At 51.7% G+C, this 20615-nt stretch overlaps 1 protein-coding gene across 1 annotated transcript in view; it reads left to right on the top strand.

The window, feature by feature from the left end:
- The window catches only part of Zan (zonadhesin), a 63665-nt gene that overhangs the window by 41457 nt on the left and 1593 nt on the right, over positions 1-20615 (top strand). The window contains 23 exon segments of the mRNA XM_013031714.1: positions 575-716; positions 1861-2108; positions 3094-3274; positions 3523-3634; positions 4516-4610; positions 5029-5205; positions 7470-7675; positions 7989-8133; positions 9432-9673; positions 9752-9916; positions 10603-10727; positions 11579-11886; positions 12499-12710; positions 14331-14472; positions 14997-15241; positions 16632-16761; positions 16921-17092; positions 17206-17379; positions 18211-18285; positions 18799-18952; positions 18954-18998; positions 19103-19241; positions 19750-19890. Of these exon segments, the coding sequence (XP_012887168.1) occupies positions 575-716; positions 1861-2108; positions 3094-3274; positions 3523-3634; positions 4516-4610; positions 5029-5205; positions 7470-7675; positions 7989-8133; positions 9432-9673; positions 9752-9916; positions 10603-10727; positions 11579-11886; positions 12499-12710; positions 14331-14472; positions 14997-15241; positions 16632-16761; positions 16921-17092; positions 17206-17379; positions 18211-18285; positions 18799-18952; positions 18954-18998; positions 19103-19241; positions 19750-19890 (3775 nt within the window).

The following is a 20615-nucleotide window of genomic DNA, read 5'->3' as shown; positions in this document are numbered from 1 at the left end:
GTATGGGCGGGGAAAGGTGTGGCCACATCAAATTCAGATGTGACCTCAGCGGATGCAGATGTGACCTCTTCCAGGTGTCCCAGTTGCCTAGGTAACGCAGGTATTGGGTGGAGACTTTGCTGCGAGGAGGGTGGAGTCTGCTTGCCATCCAGGGGCAGACCTTACATGCATGCTAAGCAAGCACCCTAAGGTTGAGGACCCTGTCTCTGTGGGAGCCTACCTGCCTGTCTTCCTCCCTCCCTCCCTCCCTCCCTCCCTCCCTTCCTTCCGTGCTTCTCTCTCTCTCTCTCTCTCTCTCTCTCTCTCTCTCAGATTTTTGAGGCAGTGTCTCTCTTTATAGTCCAAGCTGGTCTGGAACTTGTAACCTTGCACCTCAGCCTCCCAAGCACTGGGATTACAGGCATGCACTACTATGCCCAGCTCAGTGCCAGCTTTTTTTTTTTTTTTGTCTTCCCTGCAGCAAAGCTTGGAGCTTCAGGTAGACAGGGTGTCCTCTGAGTCAGCCAGCCATGGGAATTGCAGTGGGATTTGGAGAGCAAACCTGGGACCCACTGTTCTCTCTTCTTTCCACCAGCTTGGGGATGTGTGGTACAAGCCGAACTGCAAAGAGATCTGCGAATGTGGCAGCAACCACAAAATTCGCTGCCATGCCTGGAATTGTACGGCCCAGGAGACCTGCAGATGGAAAGACGGCAGCTATGGCTGCCATGCCTTAAGTGAGCAGTTAGACAGGGCGGGAGCAGAGGAAGGCCAGAAGTAGCTTCCCCAGAGAGCCAAGGCCCAGCCACCATTAGTCAGCCGTTACTTGAGATAGAGCAACTTAAAGAAAGGGGGAGGGGCATTCTATTATTCACTTTAGTTTCTTTTATTTCAGGGAAGTTGAGCTCAGGGCCTTATGTGTACTAGGTAGGCGCTCTACCACTTGAGCCATGATCCTAGCCCCCTTTTTCCATTGGTATTTTCAAAGGAGAGTCTCACTTTCTGCCAGGGCTGGCCTAGGCTAGCGATCCTCCTACTTGGGCCTCCTCCTTCATGCCCGGTGGCTGAGGATAACAGGCACTCACCACTATACCCAGTCATTGAAAGAGATGGAGTCTGGGGAACTTTTGTTGGTGGTGGTGGTGGTGGTCATGGGGCTTAAACTCTGAGCCTGGGCACTGTCCCTTAGCTCTTCAGGTCAAGGCGAGTGCTCTACCACTCGAGCTACAGTGCCACTTCAGGCTTTTTCTCTTTATGTGGTGCTGAGGAATTGAACCAGGGCCACATGCATTCAAGGCAAGTGTTCTACCACTGAGCCACCTTTTCTAGGGAACTTCTGTACCTGGCCTTGTGAACCTTGATTCCACCCCCTGCTTTATGTCCACCTCCCAGGTAGCTGAGATTACAGATGTGAGCCACGGCCTGGCTAGGAAAGGTTCATTTTAGCTCCTAGCTTTGGAGTTTTCAGTCCATGGAGTTGTCCTGGTCCTGTAGGAAAGCTGCACATTATGGCTGGGGAATGTTATGGCCACACCCCAGTGACCTAAAGACCTCGCATTAAATCCCGTCCCTTAATATTTCCACCACCTCCCAATAGTACCACACTGGGACGAAGGCTCTGGACCTTTGGTGGAACATTCCATATCTAAAGGCTAGAGGCTGCTAGATAATTACCTGGGCAGGAGAAGCATCATCAAGGGCTCTGAGAATGAGTCAGGGAGACCCATCCCCTTCCTCAATATCTGTGAGCCAGCCACACTTCCTAGAACAGCAAGTTCAAGGATGGACCATGGGTACCAGCCCGATAGAAGCCTACCAAGACTGCATGGGGCTGCCAGGGCAAGGAGACTTGGACACCTGTCTTCCCCTTCCCCTCCGCAGGTGCAGGCACCTGCCTTGTCTCTGGTGACCCTCATTACCTGACCTTCGATGGAGCCCTTCACCACTTCACAGGCACCTGTAATTATGTCCTGTCCAAGCCCTGCTGGACAGGCTTCCAGGACAACTACTTTGTGGTGAGCGCCTCCAATGAGAACCGTGGCGGGAGCCTAGAGGCATCATACATCAAAGCTGTGCACTTGGTGGTCTTCGACCTCAGGATCTCACTGTTCAAAGGCTACACGGTCACGGTGTGTGCGCCTCCACCTCTCAGACCCCACACTAACCAGCCTGCCTGCCCACCTGCCAGGCACCTGCCTCCTTCCTCCCTCCCTCCGCTCCTTCTTTCCTTCCTTATTTTTCCTCCTTCCTTCCTTCTTTTCCTTCTTTATCCCTCTTTCCTTCCCTCCTCTCTCTCTCTTTCTTTCTCTCTCTCTCCTTCCTTCCTTCCTTCCTTTCCTTCTTTCCTTCCTTCCTTTCCTTCCTTCCTCCCTTCCTCCCTTTCTTTCTTTCTTTCTTTCTTTCTTTCTTTCTTTCTTTCTTTCTTTCTTTCTTTCTTTCTTTCTTTCTTTCTTTTTCTTTCCCTAGGGCTTGAACTCAGGCTTTGGCACTGTCCCTGAGGGCTATTTGTTTTTTTTGTTTTTCTTTTTTTTGGGGGGGTTGGTCTTGGGGCTTGAAGTCTGAGCCTGAATGCTGTCTCTCAGCTCTTCAGCTCAAGGCAAGCACTCTACCACTTTGAGCCACTGCACCACTTTCAGTTTTCTAAGTGTTTTATTGGAGATAAGAGCCTCACGGACTTTCCTGCCTAGGCTGGCTTTGAACCACTGATTCTCAGATCTCAGCCTCCTGAGTAGCTAGGATTACAGGCATGAGCCACCAGTGCCCCAGCTTTGTCCGAGTTTTTTGTGCTCAAAACTAGGGCTGCGAGGCGCCGGTAGAGTACCCCATGACCGACAAAAAAAGGGGGGGCTAGTGCTCTACCACTTGAGCCACAGCTCTGGGTCCAGCTTTTTGGTGGTTCATTGGAGATAAGCATCTCAAGGACCTTCCAGCCCTCTCTGGCTTTGAACCAAGGTCCTCAGTTCTCAGCCCCCTGAATAGCTAGGATGACAGGCATGAGCCGCCAGCATTCATCCTTCCAACCTCTCCTCCTCCTGGCAAGGCACCCAAGATCCCTTTTTGCTCTCCAGATGTCGTCCCCATGCCCAGTTCCTGACTATCCAACTTCCTATGCAGGTGGAGGGCCGCCAGGTGGCCCTGCCTGTGTGGCTCTTTCAGGACCGGGTGACCATTCGGTTCAGCGGCTCCTTCATCCTGTTCCACACTGACTTCGGGCTGCAGGTCCGCTACGACGGGAACCACCTGGTTATGGTGTCCGTGCCCTCCTCCTACGCAGGCCGGCTGTGTGGGATGTGTGGTGAGCTCCCGGGGCACCCTGGGGGGCCCTCCTGGCCCCATGAGGAACCCCAAGGACTTATTTCTCTGCTGATGACTGGGATTGAGGATATATACTGGACATGAAGCATAGAGTGAGGGAGGGCAGAGGAGAAGGAAGGGGGAAATCATGGGAACAGACCTGGTCTAATGGAGCAGAGGTGACCCCCCCCCAGTCGGCATCTGTCCCCAGCTTCTCTTACATCTCTTGTCACCTCCCCACTCCCATAGGAAACTACAACAACAATAGCTTGGATGACAACCTAAAGCCTGACAAAAGGCCAGCCAGCAACTCCTCTCAGCTAGGGGCTAGTTGGAAGATAGCCGAGTCCTCTGACCCGGGGTAAGCTGGGAACAGGGTGGAAAAATGCTTCAGGGAACAGCCTACAAGTATCCCTCTGTTCAAAAACAGCATAAAACCCGCCAAATCTCTTCTTCATTCTCTCTGAGATGGGAATTCTTCCTTCCTTCCTTCCTTCCTTCCTTCCTTCCTTTCTTCCTTTCTTTCTTTCTTTCTTTCTCTCTTTCTTGTCAGCTGTGGGGCTTGAACTCTGGACCTGGGCACTGTCCCTCAGCTCTTCAGCTCAAGGCTACCACTCTACCACTTGAGCCACAGCACCACTTGCAGTTTTCTGGTGGTTTATTGAAGATAGGAGTCTCATGGACTTTCCTGCCTGGGCTGGCTTTGAACACAATCCTCAGATATCAGCCTCCTGAGTAACTAGGATTATAGGCGTGAGCCACAGGCTCCCAGCTAAGATGGGAGTTTTTTGAGGTGTTTTTTTTGGGGGTCCAGTCGTGGGGCCTGAACTCTGGGCACAGCACAGCTCAAGGCTAGCGCTCTGCCACTTGAGCCACAGCACTATTTCCGGCTTTTTTCTTTTTGCTTATGTGGTGCTGAGGAATCGAACCCAGGGTCTCATGCATGCAAGGCAAGCGCTCTACCACTGAGCCACCTTCCCAGCCCCAAGATGGGAGTTTTTGAAAAGTTGTCTCGATGTCTTTGGCAAGCCCACCTTGGGAAGTTCCTCCTGATAGCTAGCCTTACTCCTTCTGGCTGCATCTGCTAGCCTTTCTACTTTCTACTCAGGAGGTAGAGAGATCTGAGGATTGTAGCACCATTTCCTTTTCTTCCCTTGCTCCCTGGTTGGCTCTCCACACTTCTTCAGTGGGGGGACATGTCTCCTGCCCTGAGTTTCCATCCTTCCTTCTCTTCCTCCACAGCTGCTTTGTGACAGGTAGCAGCCCCGTCAACTGCCAAGACACCAGCACTTCCACCATCTGGAATAAGAACTGTGGCATCCTCCTGAACCCCATGGGTAAGACGCATCCCTGCGGGCCCTGTCCTCCCCTGCACACAGCACACCAGAACACAAAGGTGCCAAGGGCTCACGCCTGTCATCCCAGCTACTCAGGAGGCTGAGATCTGAGGATCATGGTTCAAAGCCAAGCCAGGCAGGAAGGTCCATGAGACTGTCTCCAATGCATCTCCAAAAAGCCAGGAGTGGAGCTATGGCTCAAGTGGTAGAACACTAGCCTTGAGCAAAAAGAGCCAAGCATGAGTTCAAGGTCCTGAGTTCAAGCCCTGGTGCACATGCGCGCGCGCGCACACACACACACACACACACACACACACACACACTCAGTCACTCACATAAACCACTTGCATAGGAGTTGAGAGACCCCAGCTCACTTCCTGGGCTCACCCTTGTCTCCTCCACCTGTTTCACCCCCCAGGGCCTTTCGCCAGCTGTCACCTGATGGTGTCTCCACAGCCAAGCTTTGCCAGTTGTGTGCACAGCCAGTGTGAAAGCAAGGGCAATGCCCTGTCTCTGTGCCACTCCCTGCAGGCCTACGCCAGCCTGTGCGCCCAGGCTGGCCAGGCGGTGGCCTGGCGCAACAACACCTTCTGCCGTGAGTGACTTGACCTGCACCCACACGCTCACACGGAACTGTCCTCCCTCCCCGCCCTGCTCCCTCCAGCCCCGCTCAGCTTTTTTTCTTTGTGCCTAGCAACAACTTCAACCTGGGGCTAGGTACGTGGCTGAGTGGTAGAGTGCTTGCCTAGCATGCATATAGCCCTGGGTACCATTCCTCAGTACCACATAAACAGACAAAAGCTGGAAGTGGCATTGTGGCTCAAGTGGCAGAATGCTAGCTTTGAGCACAGAGAGGCTCAGGGATAAAGCCCACGCCCTGAGTTCAAGCCCCATGACCAACAAAACAAGCAAACAAAAACTTCATCCTTGCCAGGTACCAGTGGCTCATGTCTGTAACTCTAGCTACTCAGGAGGCTGAGATCTGAGGATCAAGGTTCAAAGCCACCCTGGGCAGGAAAGACTGTGAGACTCTTACCTACAATAAATGACCAGAAAACCAGAACTGGCACTGTAGCTCAAGTGGTACAGTGCTAGCCTTGAGCTGAAGAGCTGAGGGATAGTGCCCAGGCCCAGAGTTCAAGCCCCACGATCGACCTAAAAACAAAACAAAACAAAAAACTTCATCTTTGTTGGACACCAGTAACTCACACCTATAACCCTAGCTCCTCAGGAGGCTGAAATCTGAGGGTTGTATTTTGAAGCTAGCCCAGGCAGAAAAGTCTGAGATGAGAGTCTTATCTCCAATGAGCCATCAGAAAACCAGAAGTGGTGCAGTGGCTCAAAGTGGTAGAAAGCTAGCCTTGAGCAAAAGAACTCAAGGATAGCGCCCAGGCCCTGAGTTCAAGCCCCATGACCAAAACCAAACCAAACCAAAACAACAAAATCCTTCAACCTTTATTGAGCTCCTGCTTCTTTTACCTGGGTCAACACTGTTCTCTCTTCCTCTTTCCCAGAAATTGTTTATTTTTGCAATTATGGTAATATGTACATAATATAAAAATTACCATTTTAAGCCAAGTAGGGTGGTTTAAGACTATAGTGCCAGTTACTTAAGAGGGAGAGATTGGGAGCTAGAGGTTTGAGGCTAGCCAGGGTATAAAGTTTCAAGAGGAGCAGCAGAAAAAAAAAAAAGGAAAAAAAAGTTTAAGAAACTTCACCTCAACAAATGGCAGGGTGTGGTGGTATGCACATCAACAAGGGGAAACACAAATAGGAGGATCACACCAGGGATAGCCGGTGTAATATGAGAGACTGCTTTGAAAATAATCCAAATTGGGGCTGGGAAGGTGGCTCAGTGGTAGAGCGCTTGTCTTGCATGCATGAGGCCCTGGGTTCGATTCCTCAGCACCACATAAGCAGAAAAAAGCTGGAAGTGGCTCTGTGGCTCAAGTGGTAGAGCGCTAGCCTTGAGCTGAAGAGCTGAGGGACAGTGCCCAGGCCCAGAGTTCAGGCCCCACAACTGGCAAAAAAAAAAAAAAAGAAAGAAAATAATCCAAATTAAAAAGGGAACTGGGAGTATGGCTCAAGTGGTAAAGCATCTCCCTAGCAAACACGAAGCCCTGAGTTCAACCACCCCCCAAAATAAAATGCCATCTGAATGTTATAGTGGTTAGTGGGGGGCGGGGGCTTGAACTCAGGGACTGGACACTGTCCCTGAGCACTTTTGCTCAAGGCTAGCACTCTACCACTTTGAGTCACAGTGCCACTTCTGGTTTTCTGATGGTTCATTAGAGATAAAGGTCTCATGGACTTCCCTGCCCTGGCTGGCTTCAAACCATAATCGTTAGACCTCAGCCTCCTGGGCAGCTGGGATTACAAGCATGAGCTTGTCCAGCTCATCTATGTTAGTTATTTTCCAGAGAAGTTCTCACTTTATCCAGCCTGGACTGTGATCTTTCTATTTGTGTTTTTCTTTATCACTGGGATGACAGGTGCACAGCACCAAACCCAGCCATGGGTGGGTATGGAGTCTCAGGACTTTTCCTTTTTCTTTCTTTCTTTTTTTTTAATTCCAGCCTGGCTTGATCTCTGTCTCCCAAGTAGCTAGGATTATAGGTTTGAGCCACTGTACCAGCTGACAGCTTTCCTTTTTAAGACTGAATATTCGTCCACTGTAGGGCTGATTGTGATGATACAGCCTGTAATCACATCAACTTAGAAGGCAGAGGTGAAAGATCAAGGTCTGAGACCACCCCTGGGAAAAATCGAGAATCCATTGTGTGGACACATGGTAATCTGTCCGAAGTGGCCCTCAGGAACTCTCCTCCTAACTCTTCCTTCCACCTATGTCCTCCTCAGCTCTGAAGTGTCTGCCAAACAGCAGCTACAAGCCCTGTGCCAACCCCTGCCCAGATGCCTGCCTCTCTCTGAACTCCCCAACATACTGCCCTGTGCTACCCTGTGTAGAGGGCTGTGAATGCCAGAGAGGATACATCCTGAGCGGACATTCCTGTGTACCTCCCAGCTACTGTGGCTGCAGGGACCCGGAGGGCTTCTACCATATGGTGAGTGCCCTGACCCCCTGCAGGCTGTGTCCTGCAACTTCCTGCTCACAAGTGACAGGGGATCTGGAGATCTCAAGGAGGGCTCAGAGACTGAGAAAGGTAGGACTGGCTATGGTAGGCCAGGGTTGGCCAAGATGGGGTGAGGACCAAGGCCTGACACATTTAAGAGGCTGATGCTGGGAAGGGAAGCCTCCCCATCTCTAGCTTCTGAGTTCCTATTGGCTCTGCTGATCCCTGTGCCCAGGGGAGGGCTTCACCCATCTCCAGCTTCTGAGTTCCTATTGGCTGAGTTCTACTGGTCCTGGGTCTGCAGGTGGGGGAGAGCTGGTACCCAGAGAAGACCTGCCGCGTTCTCTGCAACTGCTGGATCAGCAACAACATCACTTGCGGTCCTGCAGCCTGCGAGGCCAGCCAGATGTGCTCCTCTCAGGATGGCCTGTTCCACTGCCAGACCATAGGTAGGAGGGCTGCCCCACAGCTACCAAGAGCAATCCTCCCAAGGCCTCCCAGCCTCTGCCTCTCACATTCCTCTGTAGCCCTCAGGTCCAGGTTGGCACACTGGTAATACCAAAGAAGTTTTGGCCTCCCGCTGCCAGGGAGGGCTTTGTGGAGTTTTCCCACTCTTGCAGTTATCTTTGACTGCTGTATTAGAATGCCTGAGGCTAGATGACTTATAAAGCAAGCCCTGTACTTCTTGAGCAATATCCCTTCTGGAAATGTATTTGTTCCCCCACATCCTCCAATGGATCTGAGCATAGACCCCAGGGTATCAAGCATGCTAGGCAAGCCAATGTGCTATTAAGCTATATCCCCAACCCAGGAAATTGTGTGTGTGTGTGTGTGTGTGTGTGTGTACACATTTATTTTTGTGCTGTTCCTGGGGCTTGAATTCAGGGCCTGTCTCTTAGCTTTTTTATTTTTTGCTTAATGCTGGCACTCTACCACTTGAGCCTATCTCTACTTCCAGCTTTTTGCTAGTTAATTGGAACTAAGAATCCCGTGGACCTTCCTGTCTACGCTGGCTTCAAACTGTGATCTTCAGATCTCAGCCTCCTGAGTAGCTAAGATTATAGGCGTGAGCCGCCAATGCCAGGCTTGGAAATGTATTTCTTATAGTTCATGAGGCTGGGAGGTTCTAGGAGGAGAGGCTGCATGTGACAAGGGCCTTCTTGCTGGTCTCTGACATCACTGGGTGGGTTATAAAGATGCCCAAACTGGCTTTTTTTTGTTACAGGCCCAGTCCCTTAATAACTGGTTATCCATCCCTGGGTAATCCATTAGTCCATTAATCTATGCGTCTGTGAACCACAGATGAAGGTAGAATGCCCATGAGACAATCACCTTCGAAATATATTTCACCCCTAATTTAAGGGATGGAGTCCTCACTGCCTGGATTCTGAGGGTGAAATAGCAGAGCACCATTGTCCATCCCTCTTCCTACAATGGTCAGGAACCCCCATGGGACATTATAAATGCTGTGCTAGCCAAATTGTACCTCATCCACTCCCAGGCCTTCCTGCAGCAGACCCTGGGAGGTTGGTTCTTTTCCTGGCCCGGGGTCTCCTTACCTCTTGGCTATCTCTGGCCACAAACTTAAGATCTTCCTGCCTCTCTGCCTCTTGAGTGCTGGGATTACAGGCATAAACCACCACACCCTGCTTTAAAGCAGAGAGAACCCAAGCCCATTTTCCTCTAGGGACCCTATTCTTGCCAGAGCTAGTAAGACGATCCCCCAGGCACCTGTCCCTTCTCCTAGGCACAGGAGTGTGTCACGTCTCTGAGGATGTGAGGTATGTGAGCTTTGATGGCGTTGGTCAGCCCATATTTGGAACGTGCACACATATCCTGGTGAAAGTATGCGACCCCAGCTCGAAGTTGCCATTCTTTGAGATCAGTGCCAAGAGTGAGAGTCAAGAAGGCAAGCCCTTTCGCATCTTCCGTGTCTACATAACTGTCTTCAGCTACCAAATCTCCTTGCAAAAGGGACACTCAGTGATGGTGAGCCCCCCACGCATGGCCCTAGGGGGAGAGAACCCAGAGCCTTCCTCCTGCTTACTGCCCTGCTCTCCTCTTCAGGTCAATGATGAGCCAGTCACCCTTCCTACCAACTCCAAGATCCACGGGGTCAAAATCACTTCCAGCGGAGACTACACCCTGGTCGACATTAAGAATGGAGTACAGGTCAAATATGGTGGCGATCATTTCTTGGAGATCAAAGTCCCAGCAGCCTATCACAAAAAGGCAAGAAATGCCTGGCTCCGCCCCATCCCACCACACCCAAGTGGTCTCTGCAGGAAGTGGAGCTGCTGAGTGTGCTTTCACAAGGACACACCAACAAAAAATGCTCTTAGAGCTGGCTGTGGTGCTTCACGCCTGTAATCCCAGTTCTCAAGAGGTTGGGGCAAAAGGATCCTGAGTTTGGGGCCAGCTTGGGTTACTTAGTGAGGCTTTGTTGAGAGAGAGAAGCGGAGGGAAGGAGGGAGAAAGAGGGAGAGAGAGAAGGAAGGGAGAAAGGAAGGAAGAAGGAGAGGGGAAGATAGGAGGGAAGAAGGAAGGAAAAAAGGATGAAGGGAGGAAGGAAAGAAGTAAGAAGGGAAGGAAAGAAGAAGGGGCCAGGCACTGGTGGCTCATGCCTGTAATCCTAGCTACTCAGGAGGCTGAGATCTGAGGATTGTGGTTCAAAGCCAGCTCAAGCAGGAAAGTCCATGAGACTCTTATCTCCAATAAACTACTCAGAAAAAGCCAGAAGTGGTGCTGTGGATCAAATGGTAGAGCATTAGCCTTGAGTAGCACAAAGAGGCTCAGGGACAGTGCCCAGGCCCTGAGTTCAAGCCCTAAGACCACCAAAAAAAAAAAAAAAAGCAAGAAGGGAAGGAAGGAAGGAGCTGTTAGGCCTGTTAACTCTCAAAGTCCATCTGTCCACCTAGCTATGTGGTGTGTGTGGGAACTTCAACGGCCAGAAAGAAGATGACCTAATGATGCCCAATAATGAATTAGCTGAGGAAGCCCACGACTTCATGGACAGCTGGCAAAACCGTGACATCGACCCAACGTAAAGAGCCCTGAATACTGACCCAATGTGTGTGTGTGTGTGTGTGTGTGTGTGTGTGTGTGTGCTAGTTTGGGGGCTTGAATTCAGGGTCTTGAGCTGTCTTTGAGCTTTTTTTGCTCAAGGCTGGAGCTCTACCACTTCAGCCACGCTACCACTTACAGATTTGGGGTGACTTAATGGGAGTAAGCGTCTCATGGACTTTCCTGCCCAGTGTGGCTTCGAACCGTGATTCTCAAATCTCATCCTCCTGAGTAGCTAGGACTATAGAACTGAATCACAGACACCTAGCAACTGCCCTCTTCCCTCCCACCCCCCACCGCCCCTTGCATGCTTGCTTGCTTGCTTGCCAGTCCTGGGGTTTGAACTTAGGGCCTGGGAACTGTCCCCAAGCCTCTCTGTGCTCAAGGCTAGCATCCTATCATTTGAGCCACAGCGCCACTTCCAGCTTTTCTGTTTATGTGGTGCTGAGGAACCCAGGGCTTCATGCATGCTAGGCAAGCACTCTACCACTAAGCCACATTCCCAACCCAACTGTTCACTTCCCTCCTCCCTACCCCTGCCAGTCAGCCTCAGCTGGGAAGGGAAGACCACACATTCCACTGTGTGTGAGAGTAGGGGGTAAGAGAGTTCTTTGCATCCCAGAGCTTCTGGAACCTTCACTGGGAAAAATGTGAAAGCCTTCCCTTCTTAGAAACCTGAGAGGCGATCAAGGCTGTTTGGGAGGTCCCCCTGAGCTCAGACCAGCTTCCCCATGAAGCAAGGGGGGCTGGATCCTCCAGAGTTCTCTGTGGGGGGTAGGTGGACTGAGCAGTGGCCAATCCTACACTAATGCCCAACACCTCTTGTCTCAGTTGCCAGGCCCCGGAAGAGTTCACGCAAGTGGAAGTAGAGGAGACCACGCATGAGAAATGCCGGCCAGCCGACCTGGGCAAAGCCCGGCAAGCCTGCCAGGAGGCTCTGCAGACCCCAGCCTGGGCTGAGTGTGCCACGAGGGTGGACGTCAAGCCCTACATCTTGGGCTGCATAGACAAGATCTGTGAGTTTGGGGGGCGCTCCAGTGGCCTCGTCCACACCCTCTGTGAAACCCTCCAGGGCTTCGAGTCTGCCTGCCGCAATGAGGGCCTCAAGACTCCCATCTGGAGGAATAGCACCTTCTGCCGTGAGTGTCCCCTGTGCGCACCCCAAACTCTGCCTCTCCCAAAGAGCTCCCTCATCCTCCGCCAAGCCCCTGTCACCACTGCCCCTCCCGTCAGGACAGCGCCCTGCAGGCTGATTGTTTTCTCTGTGTGTGTGTGTGTGTGTGTGTGTGTGTGTGTGTGTGCGCGTGTGTGCTCACTGGCCAGTACTCAGACTTGAATTCAGAACCAGGGTGTGCTGAGTTCTCAAAATTCCTTTTGATGCTCTACTACCTGAGCCACAACTCTACCTGTGGCTTTTTGGTGGTCAATTGGAGATAAAGGAGTCTCTCGGACTTTCCTGCCTAGGCTGGCTTCAAACTGCCAGCCTCAGATCTCAGCCTCCTTAGTAGCTGGGATTCCAGGTGTGAGCCATCAGAGGCAGAGAGAGCGCCGTGCTTATTGCTCCAGTCCTTGGCCTGGCACACAGCACGTGCACAATCATTACTTGCCTAATGGATAATAAAGGAAGCCCCCAGCCCAAGACGTATTGATGGCTCCTCTCCCACCCTCCACCCCCCTGCAGTCTGGTTTCTACAGCTCCTGCCTTCTCTTGCCTCTCCACTCACACCCCCCATCTCTTGTCCATCCCACAGCTCTGGAATGCCCAGTTAACAGCCGATACTCTAATTGCCTTCCGTCCTGCACACCATCCTGCCGGGAGCTGGATTGTGAGAGCGCAGCGGTCAGAGTCCCCCTCACCTGCACGGAGGGGTGCATCTGCCAGACAGACTATGTGCTGAACGAGGGCCAGTGTGTGCCCAAGAGCTCCTGTGACTGCAGAACTGCCGAGGGGGCGGTCATCGCCGTGAGTGGGCACACAGGCCAGATTAGGGAGGGGAGGCTTTGAACATGGCATTTCCTTCTGTCTTCGCTGGACCTGGGATTTGATTGACACTACAGTTGCTCCTGGGTAGATTGGAAAGAGCAGAGCCTGGGTGTAGGATGACCTCTGGGGCCTCAGTTACCTCATCTGTAAAATGGGTCTGGTACAATGGCAAGAACATTGCTTTTGAGGCACCAAGATCCAAAGGGCAGCCAGGCACTGGTGGCTCACGTCTGTGATCTCAGCTACTCAGGAGGCTGAGATCTAAGGATCACATGTTAAAGCCAGCCTGGGCAGGAAAGCCCAGGAGACTATTATCTCCAATTAACCAGCAAAAAGCCAGAAGTAGAGCTGTGGCTCAAGTGATAGAGTGCCACTCTGAGGGAAAAAGCCAAGTGAGAGGGCAGGTCCTTGAGTTCAAGCCCTGCATACACACACAGACACAGACACACAGACACACAGACACACAGACACACACACACACACACACACACACACACACACACTCTGAACTGTTTTTGGCTGGAGTCAATTATATTAGACTCTAGGTGTCTATGGGGTGATGAGTTCTAGGACCTTCCAAAGATACCAAAATCCATACTTTTCAAGCCTCATAGTAGTTGCATAAAAAAAATTTTTTTTGGGTCCGGTCATGGGGCCTGAATTCTGGGCCTGGGCGCTGTCCCTCAGCCCTTCAGCTCAAGGCTAGTGTTCTACCACTTGAGCCGCAGCGCCACTTCCGGCTTTTTTTTTTCTGCTTATATGGTGCTGAGGAATCGAACCCAGGGCCACATGCATGCAAGGCAAGCGCTCTACCACCAAGCCACCTTCCCAGCCCCACTTCTAGCTTTTTCTGTTTATGTGGTGCTAAGGAATTAAACTCAGGGCTTTGTGTATGCTAGACAAGAATTCTACCACTAAGCCACATTCCTAGACCCTGAGCAAAAAAATTTAAGAATAGTGTCCAGGCCCTAAGTTCACTTCCCAGGAGTGGCACACACACACACACACACAAAAGCATTTACAGTTTTTCTTATATGGTTTTAATTATCTCTGTTTAATACAATGTAAATCTCATGCAAATAGTTGATCTGCTGTATTGTTTAGGAAATAATGACAAGAAAGAATTACTTATGTAAGTCCTTCTGCTAGACATGAAACCCAAAATCTTCTGCATGCTAGGCAAACACTCTGCCTTCAGCTCCAGATGCCATTAGTTGTATGTTTATACTGGGACTTGATTAAGGGCCTAGCTACTGTCCCATAGCTTTCTCTGCTCAAGACTGGCACTCTACTGCTTGAGCTCTACTTCTGGATTTTTGGTGTTTCATTGGAAACAAGAGTCTCCTGGACTTTTCTGCCCAGGCTGGCTTTGAACCATGATCCTCAGATCTTAGCCTCTTTAGTAGCGAGGATGACAGGTATGAGTCACCAGTGGTGCCTGGCTAGTTTTTTTTTTTTTTTTCATGATTGTGGTTGACTCACTCAGTGTGAAACCACAGACAACTGGGGGCATCTGTAAACACTTTAGATCGGGGTGAGGGTTGAGAGAGTCTTGACCTTTCCCTCCTCACTCTCCTCTTCTCCCCGTGGTTTCTGCAGGTGAACAAAACTTGGATCTCTAGTGGCTGTACCCAGAAGTGCATGTGTTCGGAAGGGAGGGTTCAGTGTCGTTCCTTCCAGTGCCCCTATGGGTCCCATTGCCAGAATGGGGAAAACGACAACAGTTTCTGTGCTGCTGACAGTAAGGGAGCCGTGGGGCCCAGCACGTGGAGGTGGAGCGGGAAACTAAGATCTGGGAAACTTGGCTTCACATTGGGGTTTTTGCCACCACTGATCATGTGCTAGTTACTAATCCTTTCTAGAAGAGGCTGAATGGATTTTCTGTGTGTGTGTGTGTGTGTGTGTGTGTGTGTGTTGGTACCGGGGCTTGAACTCAGGGCATTGTCATTTAGCTTTTTCACTCAAGGTTGGCACTCTACCCCTTGAGCCATAGCTCCACTTTTTGGCTTTCTGCTGGTTTATTGGAGCTTTGAACTGTGATCCTCAGCTCTCAGCCCTCAGCCACCTGCGTAGCTAGGATTACAGGTGTGAGCCATTGGCACATGGTCCAGATTAAGGTTTTAATGGGGGTAAGGGAGGAGAGAAAGAAAGCTGAAGCCCTCCAAGGCTGGTGGGCCTCACTGGAAGGCCACAGCGGGAGTCGTGGTCAGGGGAAGGATTCTGAGGGCTCAGTGCTGGGCACTGAGTGTTTGCTTTTCTTTGCAGAGTCGGATCAGTGCACAATCTTAGGAGACCCCTATTACCGCACGTTTGACCGCTTCGGGTACCATTTCCCAGGCCGAATGACCTATATCCTCGTAAAGACAGTGGAAAGCCTGCCCGAGGGCTTAGAGAGCCTGCTTGTGGAGGGGCGGAACAAGCTGACGAAGTCCTCCAGTCCCACCCTCTACGAAGTGATCATTATGGTCTATGGCTATAAAGTCCAACTCCAAACAAACCTGGAGCTTGTGGTTCGTAAGAGGGTCTGGGAAGAGAGCTGGGCCATGGAGTCACGTGGAGCCTGTGGGGCCAGGGCAGACAGGCATCGTCATGAAAGGGGGCCACAGGGGGTGGGCTGGAGAAGGGCAGGGGGGTTGAGCGAGAGGCACAGGAAAGACAAGGGAGAAAAGGGGCATTTTGAATGGTATGTGAGAGGTTTAGTAAATTATTTTGTTGTTGTTGCAGTTATTTTGCCCATATTGAGGCAATTGGCTTTTGTTGTTGTCAGTCATGGGGCTTGAACTCTGGGCCTAAGCGCTGTCCCTCAGCTCTTCAGCTCAAGGCTAGCGCTCTACCCACTTGAGCTACAGCGCCACTTCCGGTTTTCTAGTGGTTTATTGGAGAAAAGAGTTTCACGGACTTTCCTGCCCAGGCTGGCTTTGAACCGTGATCCTCAGATCTCAGCCTCCTGAGTAGCTAGGATGACAGGCATGATCCACCGGCGCCCCACCAATTGGCTTTTTCTTTTCTTTTCTTTTCTTTTTTTCTGTTGGTCATGGGGCTTCAACTCTGGGCCTGGACGCTGTCCCTCAGCTCTTCATCCCAAGGCTAGCTACAATACCACTTCCGGTTTTCTGGTAGTTTATTGGAAATAAGAGTCTCAGAGACTTTCCTGCCCAGGCTGGCTTTGAATGGTGATCCTCAGATCTCACCCTCCTGAGTAGCTAGGATGACAGGCGTGAGCCACGGGCGCCCAGCTGGCTTTTTTTTTTTTAAGTTGATGCTCTATCATTTGAGCCACACCTCCACTTCCAACTTTTTGCTGCTTAATTGCAGAGAAGAGTCTCATGAACTTTTCTGCCCTGGCTGGCTTTGAACCCTAATCCTCAGATCTCAGCCTCTCAAGTAGCTAAGATAACAGGCATGAGCCACCAGCACCTAGAGTGTGGATCCTTGATCTCTGTGGGTCTCTAGTTTGGAGGAGGAAGCAGTTTGAACACAACTAATAACTCAGGGCTGGCAGGCATCTCTGCTTTGCCTGAGCTGTATAATACACAGATAGCAGTTATATTTTGTCTATACTTGGTCAAAACCACATGCAAGCTGGGCACCAGTGGCTCACACCTGTCATCCTAGCAACTGAAGAGGCTGAGATCTGAGGATCCAGGTTTGCAGCCAGCCCAGGCAGACAAATCCAAGAGACTCTTCTCTAACCAGTGGGAACTCAAAAGTAGAGGTGGGGCTCAAGTAATACAGCACCAGCCAAGTAAGAGAGCCAGGCCCTGAGTTCAAGCCACATGCAAAAAATCAGCAAATAAGGCAGGCCTACTGTCCAGATAAAGCCAGCATGGGCAAGATCAGCAGAGAATCAGCTTGATCCAGCACATCCTGCATGCACTTCCAGTCTCCCCTATATTCCAGGTCAATGATCAGAAGATGAGCATCCCCTACACGCCCATTGAGGAGCTGGAGGTCACCCTGCGAGGTACTCGGATTTTTCTGATCACTGCATTTCAGCTGATCGTTAGCTACGATGGCAAGAATCTTGCAGGTAACCTCACAAAAGTGGAAAGTAGAGAATGGAAGGCACCTGTCTGCGTGGGGGAAGGAAAAGCCCAGCACAAACAGCCCAAGCTTTCGGGGGTAGGAAGAGGGGTGCCCTGCCAGGAAATGGGGGTTCACTTCAGGGGGTGTCCTGGCTCCTCTGTAGTGATCAACCTGCCTAGCACCTACCAGGGGCTGGTGCGTGGCCTGTGTGGGAACTACGACAGAGACAGGACAAACGACTTCATGCTACCCAGCGGCCGGGTCACCCAGAATATCCACGTGTTCGTCAGCAGCTGGACCGTGAATCCCCAGGACTCCCTCCTCCGCTTCCCAAGGTGAGGGCTGGGGTGCGGGGGACATGAGCAGAGCTCCAGGCACACACACACATTGCTTCCTGTCCTCGTGTCACTCGCATAGACACAGCTGGCCATGGGCTTCTCTCCTCCAGGGCCTTACCAGAGCAAGCAGAAGGAGAGGAGAAAGACGCACCTGCCATCCAGTCACAGTGCAGCCCAGAACAGCTGACTTTAATCCATGCTAGCCAGGCCTGTCGGGTATTGGTGGACCCCCAGGGTCCTTTTGCCACCTGTCACCAGATTATAGATCCAGAACCCTTCCAGGAGTGAGTTGAGGACTCAGGACTTGCAAAATCCATCCAGATAACCTACTCTGACCTACCTTCTTTCCTTCCTTCCGTCCTTCCAGCCTTGCTTCCTTTCCCTCCCTTCCTCCCTCCCTCTTTTCTTTCTTTTTCTCTTTCTTTCTCTTTCTCCCTTCCTTCCTTCCTTTCTTTCCTTCTGTCCTTCTGTCTTTCTTTCTTTTTGGTTGGTCATGGGGCTTGAACTCAGTGCCTACTTGCTGTCCCTGAGCTTTTTTGCTTACCACTTGAGCCACAACACCACTTCCAGTTTTCTGGTGTTTTTTTTTGGGGGGGGTCCAGTAATGGGGCCTGAACTCTGGGCCTGGGCGCTGTCCCTCAGCTCTTCAGTTCAAGGCTAGCGCTCTACCACTTGAGCCACAGCGCCACTTCCGGCTTTTCTCTTTTTGCTTATGTGGTGCTGAGGAATCGAACCCAGGGCCTCGAGCATGCAAGGCAAGCGCTCTACCACTGAGCCACCTTCCCAGCCCCAGTTTTCTGGTGTTTTATTGGAGATAAGTCTCACAGACTTTTCCTGCCTGGGCTGGCTTTGAACCATGATCCTCAGATCTCAGCCACCTGAGTAGCTAGGATGACACACGTGAGCCACCAGCGCCAGCTTCTACCCTGACCTTTCTAAGGATGCCACTCTGCACCCCTCCAGCTCTTCTCTGTGGCTCATTTCCTGGTGACCCTTCCTCAGCCCTATCTCGTGTCTTTCTGTGTGAATACCAAGCCCTTTTCTGCACAGCTGGGTCTCTTTGTCTCCCCCATGCTGACAGCCTCCTCTTCCCCACTCCCCCTTCCAATCCCCAGGCACTGTGTGTTTGATCTGTGTGCTGGTCAGGACCCCCAAGAACAAGAGGAGCTGCGCTGCCGGGCCCTCAGTGGGTATGCCATCATTTGTCAGGAGGCAGGTGCCAGCCTGGCCAGCTGGCGGAACCATACCCGCTGTGGTAAGACACTGCCCCTGCCCGGCAGCCGGCCCCATCCCTCTGCCATTCCACCTGGCTCAGTGCTGTTCCCACTACTACTCTCCCCTTGGACTTCCTGTCTTGTTTCTTTCCCCCATCCTTCAGTGTGCACTAACTTCAAGGTAGCACATGTTTCTAACCTGATCCCTTCTCTGCCCTCCTCTGGGAACCCCCTCCCTCCAGTTACCCCAGCTCTATTCCCACCCCTGAATACCTACCCCCTGCCCATCAATTTAGTTCCTTCCACTCCATCTCAGGTCCCAGATACAAATCCTCCCAACAGAGCCAGGTCACTTGCTTTGGCTCCCATTCCCCCAGGTAGTGTGCTCTGTGGGGTGACTTTGTACCCCTTCTTCCAGCTTTGGGCCCTGTTGCTTGTTTGTGCGGGGCCTTAACCACACCTGGTCCTGACTGTGCCTCTGTCCCTCAGCCATGGTGTGCCCGGCCAACACGGTGTACAAGAGCTGCATGACGCCCTGCCTGGCATCCTGTGCCAACCCGGCGGCCGCCAGGGGCTGTGAGGGTCCCTGCTTAGAAGGCTGTGCCAGCCTCCCCGGCCACATCTACAGTGGCACCAGGAGCCTCCCCAAGGCCCGCTGCGGCTGCACTGCCGCTGGCATCTATTACCAGGTCTGGGAGGCCGTGGGGAGACCTGGGAGCCCATGTGCAGACCTTGCTAATTTGGGGGTGAAACCAGTGCTAGTCTTTCCTGCCCTTCCCCCCCGCCCTTGCAGCTGGGTGACAGCTTTGTGACAGAGGACTGTGCCCAGCATTGTACCTGTGCCAGCTCGGGGCTCCTGCTGTGTGAGCCCTTTGGCTGCAGCGCTGGGGAGATCTGCACACTGGCCAACTTCACCCGAGGCTGCTTCCGAGGTGAGCCCTTGGCCCTGCTCTGTGCCAAACCCATGGATCACCCTCTTGCTGGATGCTAGACTAGTGCTCATGCCTATAATTCCAGCAACTCAGGAGGCTGAGATTCGAGGATCACTGTTTAAAGCCAGCCCGGGAACAAAAGTCTGTGAGACTCTTCTTTCCCATAAGAACCACTGAAACACCAAAGAATAGATAGAGCTGTGGCTCAAGCAGTAGAGCACCAACCTTGAGTGAAAATGCTAAAACACAGTGCCCAGGCCCAGAGTGTGAGCCCCAGTACTGGCCCCCCCCCAATCACAATAAAGGATTGTTGTTCCCTAAACATTTGAGCCCTTAATGTCCTCTGAGGGCCCGCACCCCTGGCACTGGATCCCCTGGCACAGCAGGTGGGAATCCAGTGGTTCAACAATTTCTCAGAGCCCAGGCTAGCCCTCTGAGAGCCTAGACTGCGGCCACTCTGTCCTGTCAGCGGCGGTCCCAGGACCCCTCACACCCTCTGTCCCTGCAGAAAGCCTGTGTCTGCGGAACCCGTGCCACAACGACGGACGCTGTCACGAGCAGGGAGCCAGCTTCACCTGCGAGTGTGACCCCGGCTACGGGGGGCGCCTCTGCACCGAGCCCTGGGACATCCTGGGCCCCCAAAAGCCAGGTGACGGCCACGTCCCGGACTTGTCCCCTGCTGGCGACTGCCACAGGATTAGCCTGTATATAATATCACACACACACATGACAGTACCGAGTATAGGTAGTTATTACACATGATGGATAGATCACAGACAGGAATACTAATGTATGTATTCTGTATATATTATATGATACTTTTAAATTATATATATATACATATATATATGCTTACATATTTACATTCTTTTATTTTTTTTGGCCAGCCTGGAGCTTGAACTCTGGGCCTGGCCTCTGTCCCTGCTATCTTTTGCACAAGGCTAGCACTCTACCGCTTGAGCCACAGCACCACTTCCAGCTTTTCCTGTGTATGTGGTACTGAGGAATCAAACCTATGTGAGGCAAGCACAATATCACTAAGCCACATTCCTAGCCCTAGATTTATATTCTGTTAAATATATATTGTGCATGTTATATAATTTTAATGAAAATATTGTATAATTATATAATATATAGGTCATGATTATGATTAAAATAATATATAATAGATTTATCTAGCTAGGCACCAGTGGCTCACACCTGTAATCCTAGCTACTCAGGTGGCTGAGATCTGAGGATCACGGTTCAAAGCCAGCCCAGGCAGGAAAGTCCATGAAACTCTTTTTTTTTTTTGTCGGTCGTGGGGCTTGAACTCTGGGCCTGGGCGCTGTCCCTCAGCTCTTCAGCTCAAGGCCAGCGCTCTACCACTTGAGC

This window comes from Dipodomys ordii, unplaced genomic scaffold (genome assembly GCF_000151885.1).
Source record: "Dipodomys ordii isolate 6190 unplaced genomic scaffold, Dord_2.0 Scaffold143, whole genome shotgun sequence".
Taxonomy (NCBI): Eukaryota; Metazoa; Chordata; class Mammalia; order Rodentia; family Heteromyidae; genus Dipodomys; species Dipodomys ordii.
Note: the sequence above shows the minus strand (reverse complement) of the source record. Positions and strands in the feature narration are given on the sequence as shown.